At 53.6% G+C, this 20526-nt stretch overlaps 1 protein-coding gene across 3 annotated transcripts in view; it reads right to left on the bottom strand.

Moving 5' to 3' along the window:
- The window catches only part of Ttc7a (tetratricopeptide repeat domain 7A), a 113974-nt gene extending 93718 nt beyond the window's left edge, over positions 1-20256 (bottom strand). Inside the window, exons 1-4 of one of the 3 annotated variants that reach the window (XM_076559192.1) lie at positions 20157-20256; positions 19455-19790; positions 11097-11260; positions 8126-8294 (exon numbers count right to left, since the gene is read on the bottom strand). In XM_076559192.1, coding sequence (XP_076415307.1) covers positions 8126-8294; positions 11097-11260; positions 19455-19641 — 520 coding nt within the window. In that variant the 5' untranslated portion in view covers positions 19642-19790; positions 20157-20256. Of the gene's footprint in view, positions 1-6614; positions 6673-8125; positions 8295-11096; positions 11261-19454; positions 20067-20156 lie in introns of those variants that run through there. The other 2 variants (XM_076559193.1, XM_006986488.4) reach the window with 2 other exon arrangements.
- Positions 20257-20526: the final 270 nt, after the last annotated feature.

Genomic DNA, 20526 nt, shown 5'->3' with positions numbered 1-20526 from the left:
AACTCTATCTACACCCACACCCCTAACTACTTCCAAGGGAAGGCTTCCGTAACAGAGGAAAGGGGCTATGGATCGGATGTGAAATGTCCCCCCCATGGGTTCATGTGTTTGAATACTTTCAATAGCTGGTTGATGAGGGAATGTCTTTCTGTATGCTGTGAATATTTGTTGCTCTGATTGGTTGATAAAGAAAGTTTTGGCCTATGGCAAGGCAGCTTAGAGGCAGGCGGGAAATTCAAAGAGAAAGACAGGAAGAAGGCAGGGAGAGATGTCAGTGAGCTGCCCAAGGAGCAGCATGTAATGACACACAGGTAAAGCCACGGAACATGTGGCAACATATAGATTAACAGAAATGGGCTGAGTTTAAGTGTAAGAGCTGGTCAGTGGTAGGCCTGAGCTAATGGCTGAGCGGTTTTAATTAATATAAGCTTCTGAGCGATTATTTTATAAGTGGCTGTGGGGTCCGTGGGGCTGGGCGGGACCGGAGGAAACTTTTAGCTACAGCTGTTGGTGCCATCCGGAGGTTGTGGAACCTTTACAAAAGGGGGTCTAGCTGCCAGACACAGACCACTAGGGCTGGGCCTTCAGGATTCTAGCCTAGCCCCAATTTTAGTCCAGCTACAGTGTGAGCAAGCAAGCCCTGCTGCCGTGAACCAGGCTGCTCCACCATACTATCCCTACCGTGACAGGCTGCGCCCTCTCACGCCAGGAGCCAAAGCACACCTCTCCTCCCTTAGGTGGCTTCTGTGGGGGCTGCCAGGATGCAATGCAGGAAAACCACCTCCCTTCTGCCTCCCCAGCCCCTGGCCTCCCTTCTGTGGGGGCTATCTTGCCTTAACGGCCACAGACAGTAGAAGATGGCACCTTTACCCTGTCTGTGTTCTGTCAGCCCAGGGGGCGTTTGGTGCATGCTTGGTTGAACCGAGAGCGAACACACCGAACCTTCTCCCGAGATGCCTCCTCTCTAGCTGGAAGCCAGACTCTCACTCTGGGGCCTACAGCCCGGGGCCCAGGCTGCAGCACACGGGGTACATCCCTTCCCCACAAGCCAGACAGCCTACACCTTGGGACAGAAGCCAAAGCCAACACCTAATTCCTGCCATACCAGGGCAAAATACAGCAAAACAAAAAACCAGATATGCTACTATATCCTGGCCCGGGAGCGGCGGGTGCTTTTATTTTTAAAAAGCTTAATAAGCCGTAAAGAAGTCCTTGGTGAGACCAGAATATTCTAGGATTGTACTGGCAGAAAGCAAATAGAAACCACCATGGCCACACCTAAAACCCGGCGCGGGTAAAGGGCTCTGGCACCAGGGCCATCAGAGATAGTTCATTTTCCTCCTCCCTCCCTCCGAGTTAACTGGATGTGAACAAAGGTCACGTTCCTTCAGAGCCCACAAGCTGGTCTGCTCCAGGCTAGACAGGAGAAATGAAGCCAGCTTGGCTGAAAACACAGGGCAGCGCTGGTGCTGAAGGACCCCTCCCCCACCCCAATTCCATCACAGATGGAGCCACAGTGACTCCAAATTAGGAAGCTCAAGGTGTACGTCTGTAGACACAGGAGTCTCTGTGTCATCAGCACAATGAATGTACCAGAGAAATGGAAGGGGCAGGCAGGAGGAGAAGGAAGCTGTCTGCAACACTACGGCCCTCTGAGCTAAATGACGGTGGCCTTCTGGTGCCAAACTACTGCAGGCCCAAGATGTTGAGAACAGGCCTTAAAGCATCTTGGCACTGGTCAAAACCTCAGGGCTAAGACCCACAGAAAAGAGGGCAGCTTGTGACCCTGGGCCCACAGAGGTCTAGGACCCTGAGCTTTGAAGACGGAACAGGCTATGGGACACTTTATGGTGGTACAACCCAGGGCCAAAACTCTAGGACACCAACCAAGATACCTGAGCCTCTCTGCCAGCTCTCAGCTCCCAATGCCCTCTCAGGGGGACCCCTGGCCCCCAACTCATACGTCTCATCTCTCCTATACTCACCCACTGAGTTAAGATAGGGTCCTCAGCAGGGTGGCGGCGGCACACGCCTTTAATCCCAGCACTTGGGAGGCAGAGGCAGGCGGATCTCTGTGAGTTCGAGGCCAGCCTGGTCTCCAAAGCGAGTTCCAGGAAAGGCGCAAAGCTACACAGAGAAACCCTGTCTCGAAAAACCAAAAAAAAAAAAAAAAAAAGATATGGTCCTCCCCACTTCTGGGGCTTTATTCTTCCACTTGGCCAGCAATGGTTCGCTCCAGGCTCAGGTCACTTTCCTAGCTCACTGGGAAAGGCTCTACGATCAGATAGTGCCTGTCACCTCCCTCTCCCACAGTGGCACGACTGAACTGGTACTCCTTGAACATATGGGATGAGCCCAAAGCTGCAGTCTGAGAGAGCTGGGCTCACATCCTGCTCCTGCTGCTCATGGTGTGGCCTGAGGAGAGGAGTCACTGCAGCCTGGGCTCCAGAGCCCTGCCCTCTTGGCCTTTTATCCACTTTGGTTCCAGCACTCTGATCTCCTCCTGAGAGGTCATCCCTATCAAACAGGCCATAAGATCAGATAGGGAATCCCACCCCTGGACCATGCCAGTTTTCTAGGTGTAGCTCACCATAACGGCCTCGAGGTCAGGCATCACCAAACCAGATGGATGGGAACCTTGCTCAGGCACGTTTTTCCCTCCAAGGTTGAGAGTGTGCTGGTCTGCAAAGACCCGTAAGCTTGGAGACTTTCATCATCGCTGTGAGGCCCCAGATCCAGGTATGCCTGATACCATTCCACACTCAGTTCCTCCTCCTTTTTTTTTTTTTTTGTTTTTGTTTTTGTTTTTCGAGACAGGGTTTCTCTGTGTAGCTTTGGAGCCTTTCCTGGAACTCGCTCTGTAGACCAGGCTGGCCTTGAACTCACAGAGATCCGCCTGCCTCTGCCTCCTGAGTGCTGGGACTAAAGGCGTGCGCCACCACCGCCCCGGCTTCCTCCTCCGTTTTCTGAGTATTCTTCTAGCATTTCTATCTCTATAAACCTGAGGCTGGTGGTGTAGAAACTGGCCCCCAGAAACATGGTGTCAGAGGCGACAATCCCTGAAAGGTCGGTCGGCTTGGCTGAGCCAAAGTAATGGAGGAGCCGTGAGGATGTTACCATCTCTCAGCGGAAAAACTGAAATTCCAGATACACAGCCTCGGCACCACGGGTTGAAATGCAGCCCCTACAACCTGTAGGTGAGAGCTTGAGGCCATGGGGCCTGGTAACAGGGCATGTGCCCCTGGCCCTGCCCATAGCTTCTCTATTCAACCAGGGCTGAGGGCAGAGAGAAGCCCCGAAGCCTGCTGCTGAGGACGGTCCCCTCACGGCCCGAAACAGATCCAAGGACTTTGAGAAACAGTCGGTGGCTTGGTTTCCTCATCCATGGATCCTGTGCCAGTTGCCAAAGGCCAACCAAGAGTTCTAGGGAGTCACAAAACCAGACAGAGTCCCAAAGTTGCAGACAAGGCCTCTCCACTCACTCATACTAGAAGGGAAGCCGCTGGAGCAGAAGCAACAGCCCCATTCTTCATAAACCGTCCCCTTAAACGTCCAGAAAGCTGAGCATCAGGACAGATCCTCTCATGAAATAGGCCGGGGCGGATGTGGCCAAGACATCATGGCCACGCAGAATCCACGGCCACGCCTCCTCTGGGGGTTTCTAATTCCTGCTCTCTAGAGTTGGCAGAGTCCACTGATGTTAAGACCACCTAAGTAAGCTAAGGACACGGAGTGGCACCAGGGAGCTCACGCCACCAGTTCTGACAATACTTTCCTCCTCACAGAATGCTGCTTCCCTTGGAGCCCCGTCACACCTGCCCACCGTTCCCACAAGGGATCGGACCCAGCTGTTCACCCTTGGCATCTCTAACAGGGGCCTGCTTAATCGACTGCTGGCAAGTGATACTGTTAGTGGGATGTGGACCAGAGACCTCAAGAAACACCACTAGAGGCCAGACCCCGACGAAGGAGCCCACTGAACTGACAGAAGGGTAAACACATGGCAAAAGGTTCCAAGTAAGCCTGGCGGAGGAGAGGCGATAGGCTGAATAACCTAGGAAACTCCTGCGCAGGGGCACTTAAACTATCCAAACGCGACGTCGGGATTCATGCATACAGTGAAAAGAAGGCTATGACCAGCAAGGACAATGACTCGGGAGAAAGAAAGAGGACAGAATTTCAGAGATGGAAGGTCTTTTCATCAAAGTATCTTGCTACTTTAGTGGAGGAAATGTATGTTTGTATTGTTTTCGGCTTCTCTATACATTTATTCGTCTAGGTGCACACAGCATGGGAATCAGAGGACAAGGTTCAGAAGTAAGTTCTCTCCTTTCACCCCGTGAGTCCCAGGGACTGAACTTAGGTCATCAGGTGAGGTGGTTTGGATGGAAATGGCCCCCTTAGGCTCCCACATCTGAAAGCCTAGTCACCAGGGGGAGGAACTCTTACAGGATTAGCATTAGGAGGTGTGGCCTTGTTGGGGGAAGTGTGTCACTGGAGGTGGACTTGGAGGTTTCAAATGCCCATGCTGGTCTCCCTTCAGCTCCTTCTCCAGCACCACACCTGCCTGCTGCCATGCTTCCGATCATGGTGACAACTGTAATCAAGCCCCCCAATTAAACGCTTTCTTTTATAAGAATTGCCCTGGTCGTCGGGCAGCGGTGGTGCACACCTTTAGTCCCACAGGCAGAGCCAAGTGGATCTCTGTGAGTTCGAGGCCAGCCTGGTCTACAGAGTGAGATCCAGGACAGGCACCAATATTACAAAGAGAAACCCTGTCTTGAAAAAACAAACAAACAAACAAAAAGAATTGCCCTGGTCATGGTGTCTCTTCACATTTTGCAGCAAGAGCAAAGTGACAAAGACATCTTACTTGACAAAAGCCCTCACCCACTGGGAATGCCACCAAACAAGGGGGCCACTCTGCCAGTCCCCTGTTGTTTCTGAACCAACCTGACATGGACCATACCTCTTTTTACCCTTAGAGAAACTGAATGGTCATATATTCCCCATCCTATAGACATGCTGTTCTTTAAACAACAGAAACCCAAGACTACTACAGCCAGCCCTCTTTCAAGGTCCCCGGCGAGGTTTAGGGTCATCATCTCTGCCTCCCTGGGAACAAGAGCCCCGGTCTGATAAGGAGGTGTACCTCAGGTCCTTCTAGATGCTCTGAGGGCCACACCACCAAGTCCCTCTGCTCTGAAGGGGAAGATGATGAGCTGGGTGTGCTTGCACAGCTTTGAGGACGGGATGGGGAGATCAGAAGCCTGTCCCGAACCCCAGAAGAAGAGTAGCAGCTCACAGTTGGCCCCATCAAGTCTCCCTCCCAGGCTGGCGAGTTCAGGCTCCCCTCTAACCCAAAAGCTCTCCCTCTTAGCCAGGTGTGCACTGGGTGGCACCACATGGGACCCCCCAACAAAAGCGTCGGAAAGCTGCCGTCTAGGGCTGTGGAGATGACTCCGCCGTGGTTAAAGGACTTGCTGTACAAACATAAAGACCGAAGTCTGGACCTCCAGAACCCACAGAAATGCTGGGTGAGCCTGCCTGTAGTCCCAATCTCAGGAGGCAGAGACAGGATCCTCAGGGCAAGCTCTGAGTTGAACTGAGAGACCGACCTGGCCTCTGTGAATACGGCAGAAGAGCAATTGAGGATGAGTCCTGACATCAACTCCAGAGCCCCACATACATGCATGGACACACAGGCACGAGGACCCACACACACACACACACACACACACACACACACACACACACACGTATCCACACATGCATGCACGTAACACACACAAACATGAGCATGCAAAAATGGTAAAGGAGATAGAGAGCATTAGTCTGAGAGCCGGAGGTGCTGGAACTGGGTCAAGCTGGCTCCTTCAGAGACCACCCAGAATCAGAAAGAGCCAAAGCTGACAGGCTTCCGGGGCATGGAGGATGCCGGTCTCAATAGAGGCTAACTGATGTAGTGGGGGAATGGCTTCCCTTCCATCACCCTGTCTCTTTAGAACACAAGGATTTGGTCTGACTCTTTTCCGCCTAGAATTCCGAGCGCGACATCAGAGGCTATCTATGAGGTCTGGCTGCCCAGGTTCCAATCCTGGGCTGGGTGCTCTGGCGGAAGCCACCTGCTCCAACCTCAGCTCCTCATGTGTAAGCACGGGAAGACGAGAACACGACTCGGGGGTGTACGGATTCAGGTGAGGTCACACTGACTTGGAGGGAGGATGTAATGGCTATTAGTATATGACCCAGTGAGCTCGGGGCTCCTGCCGTCACTGCCGGTGCCCTCAAATGAAGTCAGTCCAACAACCAGCCCTTCCCATCTCCTTTGGTGCCCTCTGGGTGAAGAGACCCCCCCAGACCCCCCACAGGTTCGGTTAAGTCACACATGAATACACTGATGACCTTGTTGCATGGTCTGGAGCACACAGGGGCTCAGGCAAACCCCAACATGCCAAGCAGCAGGTGCGGTCAGTGCTACAGGACAGGGGGGGGGGGGATAAGCGGAGAGCGGTCAGGCCAGGGGCAGGGGTGGGCACATGCAGTCACCGAGGGACGGGGAGCCAGAGCAGTCTGCAGCTGAGCGGCCCACGCGAGCAATGCCGGATCCTTACCTCCCTGGCAGGACCTCTGACCACCAGGACTGTGTTCCCCCAAGAAGCTGGAGGCATGCTGGAGAGAGTGGAGAGCAGGACACAGAGAGCAATATGTACTGAGCCAGGCTGATAGGAGAAAGGACTGAGAAGAGCCCCAAGGGCGGATGTTCAGTTCAGGACACCCACAGCTGAAGTGGTTCCCAAGAGACCCCCCCCAAAGACCTGAGCACCAAAAACTGTTCACTTCCCGCTACCGGCCAGTGCCACAGGCACAGAGTGAGGGGAGCAAGCTGAGGAGGAAGGCCCTTCCAGACTGGCCCTTACCATGTGGGTACTTGCTCTCCAGGCCACCTGCCCAGGGAGACCAATGCGGTACGCTTCCTAGGATGATGGGGACCCAATAGGGAAAGGACTCAGGGACCTCAGGCCCCTCCAGCCAGAGTCCAGGTCATCCATAGATGTTACAGTTACTCCTAGGAGGACCCAAAGCCCACAGAGGAATGTATCAGGACAGGGAGCAAACACTCATTTTCCCATGCCAGCATCACAGACGGAAGGTTCTGGGCCTCACTCCATCTGGGTAACTTTGGGCAAGGTGCATTTCCTCTCTAGGCCTCAATTTCCCCACGTAGGAAGAGGGTACCACATACTCTACCAGAGCTAAATCCCAATAGGAGTACAGGTGACTTTTCTAGACTTTTCTCTGAGGGTTGATTTTACTGGAATAGAGAGATGTTCAAACATCCCAGAATTTCAGTAATAGTCTGGGAGGAGAGGATTTCACCACCCCTAAGACCCAGGGCAGAAAGTGTGCCACGTGAGTGAGTGTGTGTGTGTGTGTGTGTGTGTGTGTGTGTGTGTGTGTGTGTGTGTGTGATATCAACACAACCGGGAACCAGTCCCCTTTGTGAAATCCCTCTCACTGATCCTGTGTCCCTGTGTTTTTCTAGAGTGTTCTTTGCCCTGTGAGGGTGGAGATCTCCTCCAGGACAGGAAGTCTTTATCTCTGGATCTCTGCAGCCCCCCTCTGTTCTTCCCCTCTCTGCTCACAGCAGGGGCCCCACACCTGGAGAGTGACAGATCCTCGAAGTGCTGATCACTAGATAGGGCTGCCCTGACAAGCACCGGCATGCCTTTTAAGGTTTTTCTTGACCTGGTTATACAACTCATCTGGCCACGGGAACGCGGGGAGGGCTGGTCTCGCAACCTCCTTTTACAAATAAGTCAACAGAAGCCAGGAAAGGTGAAGAGGCGGTCTGCCCGAGGGCGCCCAGTTTGGTAACTAGTTGTCAACAAGGCCCAGGTGAGAACCTGAGTCCTCCTCAGAGTCCCTGGAGCACCCGGCTGCCGTTCCCTGACTAGCGGTGGGTAGCCGTGGCCTGGTTACCATCTGGACACTACCTTGCAGACCCACCCTCATCAGTGCCCACTGCCCTGTGCTGCGGCCTGCTCTAGACACCTGAGACCGGAGTGGAGCAGCTGGGCGGTGGGGGGCGGAGGGGGGGGGCAAACAGCTGTGCACGACCTACCTTTGATGACGAACGCCTCTGCCAGCAGCCGCATCTGATACAGGGGCTTGTTCTCCACGGACATGTCATCGATCCCGGCCCGTGCGTACATGCTGATGGCGTCCCGGTACGAGCCCTCCACATAATGCAGCTTGCCCAGGATCAGCATGGCCTCGCACATGTACTGTGGCTGAAAGGACAGAGACAGGTTAGCAGGTTCCTGCTCCAAAGCTTCCACCATGTCTGTCCTACTCCTCCCCTACTGAGCCCAAGACCCCCCGCTCAGAACTCTCCTTCCTCCTCCAGGAAGTCTTCCATGATGCCTGTGTCCCACTGCCTCCACACCTGACTGAGTCCACTGCCTCCACTGTGGCTCTTCATGCTATGACATGTCCCCAATTGCTTCGTGTGTGTGTGTGTGTGTGTGTGTGTGTGTGTGTGTGTGTGTGTGTGTGTCTTAACTTCAGGCAGCTGCAGAACTGGATCCTGTCTTCTCTCTCTTGAGCCCCCCACAAGGCTCCGATCTAGGCTGGCTCCTCAGGAATTCAGCACTTATTCTGAATACTTGAGGACAGGAAGTGAGCCAAAGTTTATGCGTGCATTCATGCGTGCATACGTGAGTGCGAGTGTGTGTGTGTATGTGTGTGTGTGTGTGTGTGTGTGTGTGTTGGGTGAAATTAGAGAATTAGGTGAAAGGCTTTAGAAAGAGCCCACGAGGACCCTGAAGTTGGCACGTCTAAGCCTGCAGAACAACTTTTAGAAGGGGGACCAGCTGCATTAACTGCATGGGACAGAGGACAAGAGGTGAAGGCCTGCTGGGTCACCATTCACATCTTATCCTAAGTAGGGTTAAGTGCAGAGCCTGGGAGGCCCCAAATACCCAGTCCAAACCCTGCTCTCTGTAGAGCTGTTTATATGCAAATCTCCACCCTCTCAGAGGACTCTCCGGGCCTCCTTAGGGACTCAGCTGCTCTGCTTGGCCCTGGCCAAGCCACCCCAGCAGGGAAGGTGTTCACTGTCAATTCAGCCAGTCCTGCTGACTGGGAGAGGCTGAGCTGGTCTGGCTGGGCCGCAGTCTTGAACTCTGAACGCTAGCCTCAGATGTGAGTCTAGTCTACTCTGAAGAGAGCTTAAGAGGACTTACTACAGTCCTGTGCACAACCGGCCTTTTAGCCCAGGCTCTGGCCGTTGCCCTTGGCACAAGGGCACTCTGGAGATGGAGTTCTGGTCCCACGCCCTAACCTCTCCCGCTGGCAGGAGGGTGATTTCCCGGTCTGCAAGTGGGTAGGTCGGTCAAGGCATCTTGATCCCGGGGTGAGCCTCCACATTCTCATCCTCCTCCCTCAGAGAGGCCAAGCAAGAGACATGGGGTGAGGCAAAGCCAAGCCCTACGGAAGCCACATTCTCCACTCCCGCTGATCTCTCTGATTTTGGAGAGTTCCCATTCGTTCATTGCCTTCCCTCACTCAAAACCTTTCCCATGCCTGTCCAGACTGTCATCTGTTCCCTCAGCCCCACCTCCTCCTGGAAGCCTCCCCAGCTCCCAGGAAGCTCTCTTCTGTTAAGTTCCCACAATCCTCACACATGCCTTTGAGGTGCCCCTACACATCTATCCTGTTCTGTCTGACTACTGTGAATGCTCAAAGGCTGATTTTTTTTTTAAGTCATTTGTTTCCCTAAAGAGGCCACCCACGTCCTCAGTCATGGTCACAGGTGGCACATCCCCGGTGGGATCCACCCCACAGTGCTTTTGAGCTGTGGGGTGTCTTTGCCATTCCCTGGAGAGGTCTCACATCCTCTCTGCTCAGCCCCATCTTCCTTGAGGGAAAGATAGCAACACCCACCCCTTGCTTCCCATCCCAGGAAGCTAAGGACATTAACAGGGCAAAGTCTAGAACCCAGCTTTGAACGGCCCCTGAGAGAAGAGCAAGATAAACACAGGCCATGGGCAGCGATTGGGATGGTGCACATGGGAGGAAGGCCCTCGAGACTCAGGAGGACACATTCAGGGCACGATGAACACGCGTGGCTGCGGGTAGACCCCTGCAGACTAAGGACAGCTTACAGCGCTGGCATCCACTAAGTTGTGGGGGGACAGCAATACAGTGAAGTTTTCCTAAAATGAAATGTTCACTGTTTTAAAAGCTGCTCTGGGTGCCATGAAGTATAGCCATCCTGATCTTTGTTGTCTCTGATGAAGCAAGGGTAACCATAGAGTTCTCCTGCTATAATGTGATTTTTTTTTCCCCTAATGTCTTCACTTGACAACATTAAAACATCAATTGCCCTGACTCTGAATTTGAAGTGCTCTTGGTCTGTCGACCCGAATCGCACGACCTGGCCAAGTAGAAGGATTCCTGTAGGACTTCCTCAGGTTAGGGTAAAGATTCCCCTGCTAAGTAGATCCTAGTCACCTCTCCTTCTCTGCCTCATGTCCCTGTACCCTCGAAAAGACGCCCCACAAAAAGGAACAGACGAGAAAGCATTTCACTCTCCAAGTGCAGCCTGTAGAAGCCATCCTTCATCAGTCCAAGTCTCTTGGTCATCTTATTTCTATTCTAGTTTTTTTGGGGAGACAGCACCAAAAAGTATCGGGGAGCATCAGAGCCTGAGTTGTCACAGCAGGTGGAGCCGTATTGGCTAAGTGACTGCCTCTGCCAGGTCACAGAAGTGGGGCTAACAGCATTCCATTGTAAAAGGTCCCCGGGAAGCCTTCATGAAATGCTGCAATTCCCGAGCCCACTGGGTGGCAGGAGTTAGCACAGTGGTTAATTTTCACTCATCTCCACAAAAGTGGGCTAGCCAGGGCTTCCAGGACCACCCAGATCATAGTGGACAGTCAAGATAACAGGAGAAGGCACCCCGGGGCTACCCTCCCCAACTGTTCCCCATCAGAGCAACTTGGATACAGAGGAATCCACCTGAGCACACCTGCTGCCTAGAGACCCCAGCCTCTCCCCGACCTTAGGAGCAAGATAACCCGGAAACTCACCGGCAGCTTCCCATTGTTCAGGACGCTGCTCAGACGATCTTTGGCTTCAGTTAGCCTGCTCTCATTCTTCTCCAGCAGAGGGATGGAGTCTTTTATTTTGTCATGGTTATCCTTCAAACACTGCTCCAGAAGGGCCTCCGCTAGCAGCAATTTCGCAAAGTCATCTGAAAGACAGGGCAAGGATCCCTGAATCCTTGAACATGCATGGTAGATAGACATCCTGGGCAGCTAACTGCCCTTACCCAGCACACGAACGGCTCAGGTCGGGGAAATAAAAGATGCATTTCCCATAAACTGCAGGGAGTGCTGAGCCAGCCTGGGTAACAGAGCAAGAACTCATCTGAAAAAGAAAAGGACCCAGCCAAACTGTGGAAGAGGGAACCTGTAGGGTGTGGCTTAACAGCACATTTCACTCTCCAGTTTCTGAGGTTGAGTGCAATTGATTTGCTCCATCTTTAGTGACTTTAGTGTGGCTTGGGATGACCCAGCAGCCAGAGCAAAGAGTGAATGTGGCATGTACGGTTTCTTGCGTAACAAGACAGGTCATTGAACATGTCCAGCATGTTTATGTTCAAGAGTCCTCTCATATATAGAGCTCATTTGCATATCCCATTACCTGGTATGTAGCTTTAGACTACATGATTGTGCTTCCCCCGACCACAATGAAATCCCAATCTTGTCACCACTACATTCCTGCTACCTGTGACAGAGGGACGGACACACACACACACACACACTCCCCACAGGGGAGCCAGATGTCTGGTGTGCAAAGCTTAAAGTCCAACAGCCTCTCGGGTGGCTCGGCTCACTGCCTGCCCATCACCCGGATGAGGAACTATTCAATGGAAGTGCCTAATAAATGCCTGTCTGATGACTCAGACCCCTGGCTCTGGGGGGAGGAAGCCAGCAGATGCAGGGGGGTATGTCAACTCTGTAGTGTCTCTAGGAACAGCCGCTCGCTCGTCTCACCTTTTCAAGACGCTTTCAGCTGCCACACTGCTCCACCCTGAGAATCACCGCCTTTGCTCAGTCTCCCTCTCTAAAGCACGGAGCACCCTGACCTGAATCTCCGCCACACAGTCCCTTGAGGGGTTTGCCCCAGGGAGACACCATCAGACCCTTTGCTACCAACCTCAAGATTTTAAAAATTAACATTTTGAAGACTTGTCTATGAAAGTACTCCTTTCAAACTACCATCCGGTGATAACGGAGCATAAGCTGAAGAAACTTCTACAAGGGGCTGCCTGGCAACATCCTACAGATGCGTTTGCACATGTAAAACCACCTATTCCTAATTCCTCACTCAGCAGCATTTACACTAGCAAAAAAATAAATAAATAAACAGGCTGTATGTCCATCAATGGGAGGCTAATTAAAATTCTGTACGTCCATAAAAAGGGACACCCTAAAGCCACAAGAAAAAAAAAAAAGGCTGAGGATGCTTTGTATGTGGAACTGTGGGAGGAACGTCAACTTAAAGCAGAGCGAGGAAGAGGCGGGCAGCTCTCTCTGAGCTTGAGGTCACCCTGGTCTACATAGTGAACTCAAGACCAGCCGGAGTGACATGGTGAGACCCTGTAAGGAAGGAAGCAGGTAGGGTGAGCAGATCCTGGTAGTGACAGAGCAGCATCAGCTCTCCGCAAGTTCCAGGCTAGCCTAGTCTAACCTAGTCTAAAGAGCGAGTCCCAAGCCAGCTTTATGAGACCCCACCCCACAAGAGAAAAAAAAAGGAAGGAAGAAAAAAAGCAGTGTGCACGACAGTGTGCCTGGCAGTCATAAGCCACTGTGGGTTTGTCCGTGCAAGTGACAGAACACACACACGCACACGCACACACAAATACACACACACGCACACACACTCGAGCACCTGTGTCAGAAAACCTTGGGAACAGGCTGGAGTCGCAGTGGGACTTTCCACTCCAGTGACACCTTTGGTAGGTTTGAACTATGTGAATATTCTACCTACTCAAAAGTAAAATTTAAATCAACCCAGGGCTGAAAAAGGAGAGCTTCACTTCCAAATCTCAGCCCGGAAAGTGGCAGATGTCTAGCTTGGATGCACGTTGTGGCTCAGGGCTCTGCCCTGCCCTGCAGCGGGGTTCCAAGCCAGCTCCAGGGAATCGTGTCCCTCCCTGGGCTCCTTCTGTGAGAGGGTCCCGCCCCTTAGCCCCAGGAGCCTCTCCACCCCCTGAAGCCTCACTGGCCACCTTGTCACAGTGTCAGCCACCTCTGCTGTTCACCTAGCCCTCCCAGAGCTCCTGGCCCCTCATCTAGATACCTTTCAGGCCAAAAGAAACTTCCTTTGCTCCCAGAACGCGTCCCTCTCCACAAATGGGAGGGCCCTCTGAAGCCATGCTGCCCAGGGTGGCATGCACCAACGCAGGTCTCGGCTTGTGACACCCCTCCACGTGTGCCAAAACTTGAGTGCACATGTAGAAACCAGACAAAGCGCTGTTGAATTGACTGAATTGAATGATTTTTTAAAAAAATCAGAAAGAAGGTGAAAAACTATTTTTTTCTTTTGTTTTCACAGGGCCTCATTTTTGGGGGGGTTGGGGGGAGATCAGAGCAGATGGGGCTTAACCAAAATCTCTCCCCTCTCCAAAGTGTTGGATGAGCACTGCTCTAAATTCTGAGGGAACAGGACTGTGACAGGGACACTAATATTTGTCGTGAGCCTGCTAAGTGCCAGGCATTTTTATCGTTTAAGTTTATTTTACCTGCACAGACATAACAGGTCTGTGCAGGTTAAATAACAGGTCCTACGTAGTTCATGAAGTCTAGCGATTCGTTAGGGTTCTAGCCAACCACACAACGCAGACCAACAAGAATGTCTCTCCTGCCCCTCAGAGCAGAGATCTTGATAAACAAACAAACAAACAAACAAATATAGAATGTCTCTCCTGCCTCTCAGAGCAGAGATCTTGATAAACAAACAAAGGAACAAACATCTACTTAACATACGTGAGGGGTGGCACACAGAGGCTGGGGTGCCCACTGGCCATGTCTGGCTTGTGGAGGTCAGAGGTCAACCTGTAAGGAGTCTGTTGAGTCCCACTTTTCACCACATGGGTGGGTACCAGGAGAGGACCCAGGCTGTCAGGCTTGACCACAAGCACCTTTAGCCCCCCCCCCCCCCCCCGAGCTACCTTGCAGGCCTCTGATAGTTTAAACATAAAGAAGAGTCCGCAGTCTCCGATGTATGATCAAGAGGGAAGCTGCCAGTGAATCCCACAGCAGCGGTAAGCGGCTCTCACTCTATCTGCCCCGGGCAGAGTCGGCCTTGTGATTGTGTGTGCTGCTAGGGGTGGGTTACACTGAAGGGGTGTCCACCAGAGCCACACCTCCAGCCCCTCTGGCTGTCTACTCATCTCCACCCTCCTCTACCTCATCTGTTGGCTTAGCAGACCCTCCCTCAGCAGGTATCAGAATTCGTTTTTATTTCCTTTGCTCAATTCTCCTCCTCCTTCCTCCCCTTCGTCCTATCCTGAAGTTCTTCACTGATAAAGCTACGAAACTAAAGGGCACCTGGGGATCCCCAGGCCTGAATTGTCATCGTCAAGTTTGGTGGATAAGCACACCCCTGTCCTCCAAAGGCCAAACCTGCTCCCTGTTCAGGCCTGGGTCAGAGGATCCGGCTTCTCCCGTCAGGGTTATGAAGAAGCCTTCCTGACAGACCCATGGCGACTCCACTCTATGCTGGAAGCCCTCAGCAGAGGCCAGCAGGCCTCCCTGGGCAGCCACATCGTCTCCTCCCCTGACCTGTCCTGAACGCCTGTGGTAGCTACTCTCTTCTCAGGCCCCTAGAGCTCTCAGGGGCAGGTGCCAGCGCTTCCCTTGAAGCTCCTACCTCCTTCCCGGCCCTCACGGTTGGAAAACACACACGCCCATTGGCCGCTAGGAAGTGTGGGTCAAGTCAGCCCTCTCTCTCCTCCACTGGCAAAGGAGTTTCTGTGGCTTCCATCCCAAAGGCTGGCAGCGATGAGGTCCTCCGCGCCCGGCCTCGGAGGGGAAGGTGAGCGAGAACACCTGATTTGACATTTAAAGGGCGGCTGTGTTTAAAACCATCTTCCCACTTGAAGACACAAGTCATTCGGCTAAAACCCAAAACCAAAAGCTGGGGGGCTTTGAGAGACGATAACGGTATCTTGGTGACATTTTAACGGGTTCTTAGCTCACAAATGCATACTTAGTTAGCAAAGCGTGGGACAGCAATGTGCTGAGGAACGCCAGTGCGTCAGGAGCATGGATCGAGAGGACTCGGTAAGTAGAGGTGCTTGTGACCAAGCCTGAAAAGCTGTGTTTGGTTCCCAGGACCCACATGGCGGGAGGAGAAGACTGCCTCCTGCAAGCTGTCCTCTGACACACACCCACATGCATGCACACACACACATGCACACACACAACACACCCCCACACACTGCACACACAATACACATACACGTGTGCATGCACCAAATTAAGCTGTATGTTAATTTTTTGTTATTATTTTTTTTTTTTCGAGACAGAGTTTCTCTGTGTAGCCCTGGCTGTCCTAGAACTCACTCTGTAGACCAGGCTGGCCTCAAACCCACAGAGATCTGCCTGGCTCTGCCTCCCGAGTGCTGGGATTAAAGGCGTGCGCCACCACTGCCCGGCTGTGTGTTAACATTTTAAAAGAGTGTTCATGAGTTCATAACCCCTGAAGCTGGTTGGTAATAGAATAAGCTTCCTTCTTTTTCCTGAAAGTATTTTGTAAATGTTTCATAACAAAGTGTTAACAAAATTAAAACACTGGATGGCTGCAAGACAGCGCAACTCCAACTTGTCACCACGCCTGGGGACCTGAGCTAGTTCCCCAGAACCTAAAGGGTGGAGGAGAGAACTGCACGTTGGTCTGACTTCCACACCTGCCCCTCAAATAAAATAAAGAAAAGTAAGGAAAAAAGTCGTTTAAAAACAAATCAAAATAACTGCAACGGTTTTGTTTTCACATGACCAGACCTCATCGCCACAGGCAGTGGGTGCTCCATGGTTCCCTCTCCCAGGCTCACCAACCACCGGATGTGAGCTTGAAGAACACACACAGAGGTAGCAACTGCCTCCCCCGTGGTGGGAGCAGCCGCCTCAGACAGGAAAAAGGCCTGCGGCTGCTCTGCTTCAGCCAACCAGCCCAGGAGCCGGCTCCTCCCCCTCCTCCCCGCCTGGCATCTAGGTTCTGATGCCACGATGCCACACTAAGTCTCTACAGGAAGCTCTCACACAGCAGGACCTCGGTGAAACGGGGACCTATGGTTCAGCCACCCATCCCTTAGTCCCTTCCGCCCTTCTCCACATCATGTCACCATCGGTCGGTCACCAACTCAGAATCCGACAGGACAGGTGAGGGGGTGTTTGGTTGGTTGGTTGGTTTTTGTTTTTTTGAGACAAGGTTTCCCTGGGTAGCCCTGGCTGTCCAAGAACTCACTCTGTAGATCAGGCTGGCCTCGAACTCACAACGATCCACCTGCCTCTGCCTCCCGAGTGCTGGGATTACAGGCGTGTGCCACCATCGCCTGGCTCAACAGGCGAGGTTTTAATAATCTTCTAGGCTGGAGAGATTGCTCAGTGGTTGCAGGGAACCCAACCTTGGCTCCCAGGACCCACATCAGGCAGCTTGCAAACCCCCATAACTCTAGCTCTAGGCAATTCAAAACCTTCTTTGGGTGGGCCTCCAACACATTTGCATGCACACATAATTAAAATACACAAAATTAAAAATGTACATCCTTTTTTTTCTTTTGTTGGGGGTCTCAGTATGTAGCCCAGGCTGCCCCGAAACTCACAGAGATCCCTCTGCCTCTGCCCTCTTCCCAGTGCTGAGATTAAAGATGTGTGCTGGGCTGGAGAGACGGCTCAGTGGATGAGAGCACACTGACTGCTCTTCCAGAGGACCCGGGTTCAATTCCCAGCACCCACATGGCAGCTCGCAACTGTCTGTAACTCCAGTTCCAGGGAACCTGACACCCTCACACAGACATGCATGCAGACAAAACACCAATGCACATGAAATAAAGATAATCTTTAAAAAGAGAGAGAGAGAGAGAGAGAGAGAGAGAGAGAGAGAGAGAGAGAGAGAAGGAAAATAAAGACGTGTGCCATCACATCCACAAAAAAATAATTCCCTTTCTCTTGAGTAACTAAGGAATCCAGAGAAAGAGAGTGGAAAATGTTCTGGCTATCTGATTCCTTCCTCTTGTTGGTGTAAGCGTGTGTGTGTGTGTGTGTGTGTGTGTGTGTGTGTGTGTGTGTGTGAACATTGGGATAGCGTATCTAGATTTAATGAGGGAAATATTACCCACAGAGCCCAGGAGAGGCCACCTGTTTTTCCCTGGTCAGTCTCCCCGTTTAATTGGTCAGTTCTCAGGTAAAAGACAGCTCAAGCCTCGGGCCCCGACTCGACCACTGGTGCCAGCCTGCCGGCAAGGCCTCGTGCATGAAGGAACACAGGCCCTAGCAAAGTGCCCATGACGTGACCTCTTCACTTCAGTGTCCCCCACATCAAAGACGAGGAGAAAACTCCTCACTTCCTCACGGGGTTACGAGTAAGAATTTAACTGATGCTGTGCCTATGTAGAAGGTGGTCCCGTCAGATTTGGAAAACGTGGTATACCTTGCCTTCACCTCACATTGGGCAAGCACGTTAAAAAAAAAGTCCTAAAAGTTTCTGTTGCTCATGGTTACCATTGGTGCTGGGCATCAAACCCAGGGACTCCACCACTCTGCTCCATCCTCTTAGTTTTGGGCTTTTTTTTTTTTTTTTTTTTTTTGAGAAAGAATTTCACCAATACACAGCCTCAAACTGTGTATTTCAGTTTGTATTTCAGCAGACTGGCCTCAAACTCGAAAGTGCCCTCTGCCTTTGCCTCGCAGGTGGTTAGGACTACAGACTCGGATTTTAAAGTCCATCTTTGAATCCATTCTTCTCTTCCCTTTTTGGCTCTAGCCTTTTCCTCCCGGGGATACTGGTTAGCCAAGCGCTGAGCCTCCCTAGAATCTCTTAAAGAACAACTTAGGAAAAGCAACTCCCGGGGGAATGGAAGGAGGCCCTGCTTCCTTGGTCTGTGGGGCCAACCTCACTCAAGATTCCCACAACTTACCCAGAACAACCACCGTGGGCGTCAGTTCTCAGTCCCACCCTCACCAGCCCCACCACAAGGGATTGCTACAGTTTTTCTGCTGTGCCCGGAAGAGGGAAGAGCTGACAGGAGCCCCCCAGGCCATGCTCAGACCCCGGGATCCCTGCACACAGCACCCCCTTTCCAAACGTCAGGCAGGACCGCTGCAAGGTCGGCGTAACTGCACACCGTCCTGCCTCCTATCCACTCCGGACTCTCCGCAAGGGTGGGCATTCTGTTCTACGCATCTTTGAGAAAGAGCAGAGATGAAAAGGTGTACTCAGGATCCTGGGTTCAGATTTCGCAACTTACTGGCTGGGTGATGAAGTTATTTACCTATAATATTCAGCAAATAGGAACAGCTGTGAGGAGTGATGGCCTGATTAAAGTCCTGAGGACTTGTCTGACACACAGCAAGCAAAGGCATAGGCTATTACTGTTATTATAATCATTCCACCTTCCCCACAGAGGCGTCCTGGGCAGGGTGGTTTGGGGAAACTCTTTATATCCAGCCTTACTCTGCCTCTTTCTCGGAAAAAGTGGGTGTGTACACGCGGGGAGGAGGGGGGCTCTGAACCGCTCTCAAGGCAGAAGCAAGGCACCCACCCGAAACAGGATCTGGGGCTGGAGACTGGGCGGGGTTCTCTCTCCGCCCCATTAGGGCGCTTTCCCGCCCCAGCACGAGAGCCCAGCCCAGCTAAACCAGCCCTACTGCCAAAGCCACTGCCAGGGCTGGATGGGGCCAGTGTCCGCCACTGGAGAAGAAACTGAGGCTCGCCGGCCTCTTCTCCGACCTACCCAGGCGCCCAGCAAGCCTCGGTCGAAGTCTGCTGGGGGACAGAGCTCGGTTCTCTACTTTTACTGAAGGGGAAATAAGAGAAGACACGGAGGAACAAACTCAGCCTGAGGGAGTTTAGGCAGTCAGAGAGGCAAGAGCCCCGTCCAATGCACTCCTCTGATACCCACAGAAACCTCCATTTCACCGTAGGGTTACCTACATGACCTTAAGGGGCAGGAGGCGCAAGTTCCCTCTCTTCTTCTCTCCAAACCCCCAATCTGCATGTGATTTTTCTCTTGGGCAGAAAGACTTTCCTAACCGCCTCGGCTGCGGGAGGGTAGCACCCAGCGCCAGCTCGGGACGCAGGGTCGAGCCGTGCTTCCTGGAGGAGGCGGTGCTTTTTTGCGCACTCGCGGCCGGCGAACCTGCCCTTCCTTCACTCACCGGTGTCCAGAGAGATGAACCTGCCGCCCGGGCTGTTTCGCCGGTTGCTACTGCCGCCGCCGGAAATGCCCAACGTCTGCAGATGCCGGACCAGCTCGAACATGCGGTCCCAGTGGCCCTCAGCGCGGCAGCGCTCCATCTCGCTCTCCACCTTCAGGTGGGAGCCGTGCGCGCCCTTCGCAGCCATCTTCGTGCGGGAGCTGTCATGGGAGGTGTGGCGGAGGAGTGGAGACCAGGCCGGGGACGGCGTCCAGGCTGGGGCACACTCGCCAGCAGGGTCGCCCGGAGTGCAGATGGCATCCGGGGCCCCGGTGGCAGCGGGGGTCCGGGTGGCGCCTGGTGGTCCGCAACAGCAGCGGCGGCGGCGGCGGCGGCAGCGCCCAACGCACCGCCCGGAGCCTCCGGACTGGGGCTGCGACTGCGCGACCCCAAAGAGTCCAGAAGCAGCCTCCGCCGCTGCTGCAGCAGCTCCTGCCGCTGCCGCCGCTGCCGCTGCTGCAGCTGCTGCCACAGCCCCCGCCTGGAGCCGGGGCGTCGCCAGCTGCGGAGCCACCCGGGGCTGCGGCTCCACCCCCGAGTGGGCGTGGCGATCGCCCGCCGGGCCGGGCGCGCCGGCGGCCAGCGAGGCCACAGCAGCCAGGCGCGCGCCGGGCGATCGCGGACCGCCCTCCGCCGGACCCCCGCCGATGTCTGGGTGCTCACTTTAATGCTGCGGGGAGCCCGGGCGCCCGGGGGCGCCTTGCTCCCCGTTCCCTCCCCTTCCCGTCGGGACTCTCGGCCCGGGATCCTCCGCCCGGACCGCCCGGCTTTGTGTGGTGGCCCCGTCACCGCCGCTGCCTGCCGCACGTCACAAATCCGAGGAGCGACCGACAGGACAGCCCCAGCCCCAAGCTCCTGGGGATCCCGGCCTGATGCACCGCGCCGCGCCCGCGGGGCTGGGGACAAACCGGGCGGGCCACGTCCCTAGGCTATTCGGACGCCCCCGACTTGGAGAAGGCTTATGTTTGTTTTAACTGCGGGACTCCTCTTTCCACTGGACTCCCTACTCTGGGTGGCTGGGTTTACTCTGTTG

The sequence above is a fragment of the Peromyscus maniculatus genome, chromosome 22, assembly GCF_049852395.1.
Source record: "Peromyscus maniculatus bairdii isolate BWxNUB_F1_BW_parent chromosome 22, HU_Pman_BW_mat_3.1, whole genome shotgun sequence".
Lineage (NCBI taxonomy): Eukaryota > Metazoa > Chordata > Mammalia > Rodentia > Cricetidae > Peromyscus > Peromyscus maniculatus.
Note: the sequence above shows the minus strand (reverse complement) of the source record. Positions and strands in the feature narration are given on the sequence as shown.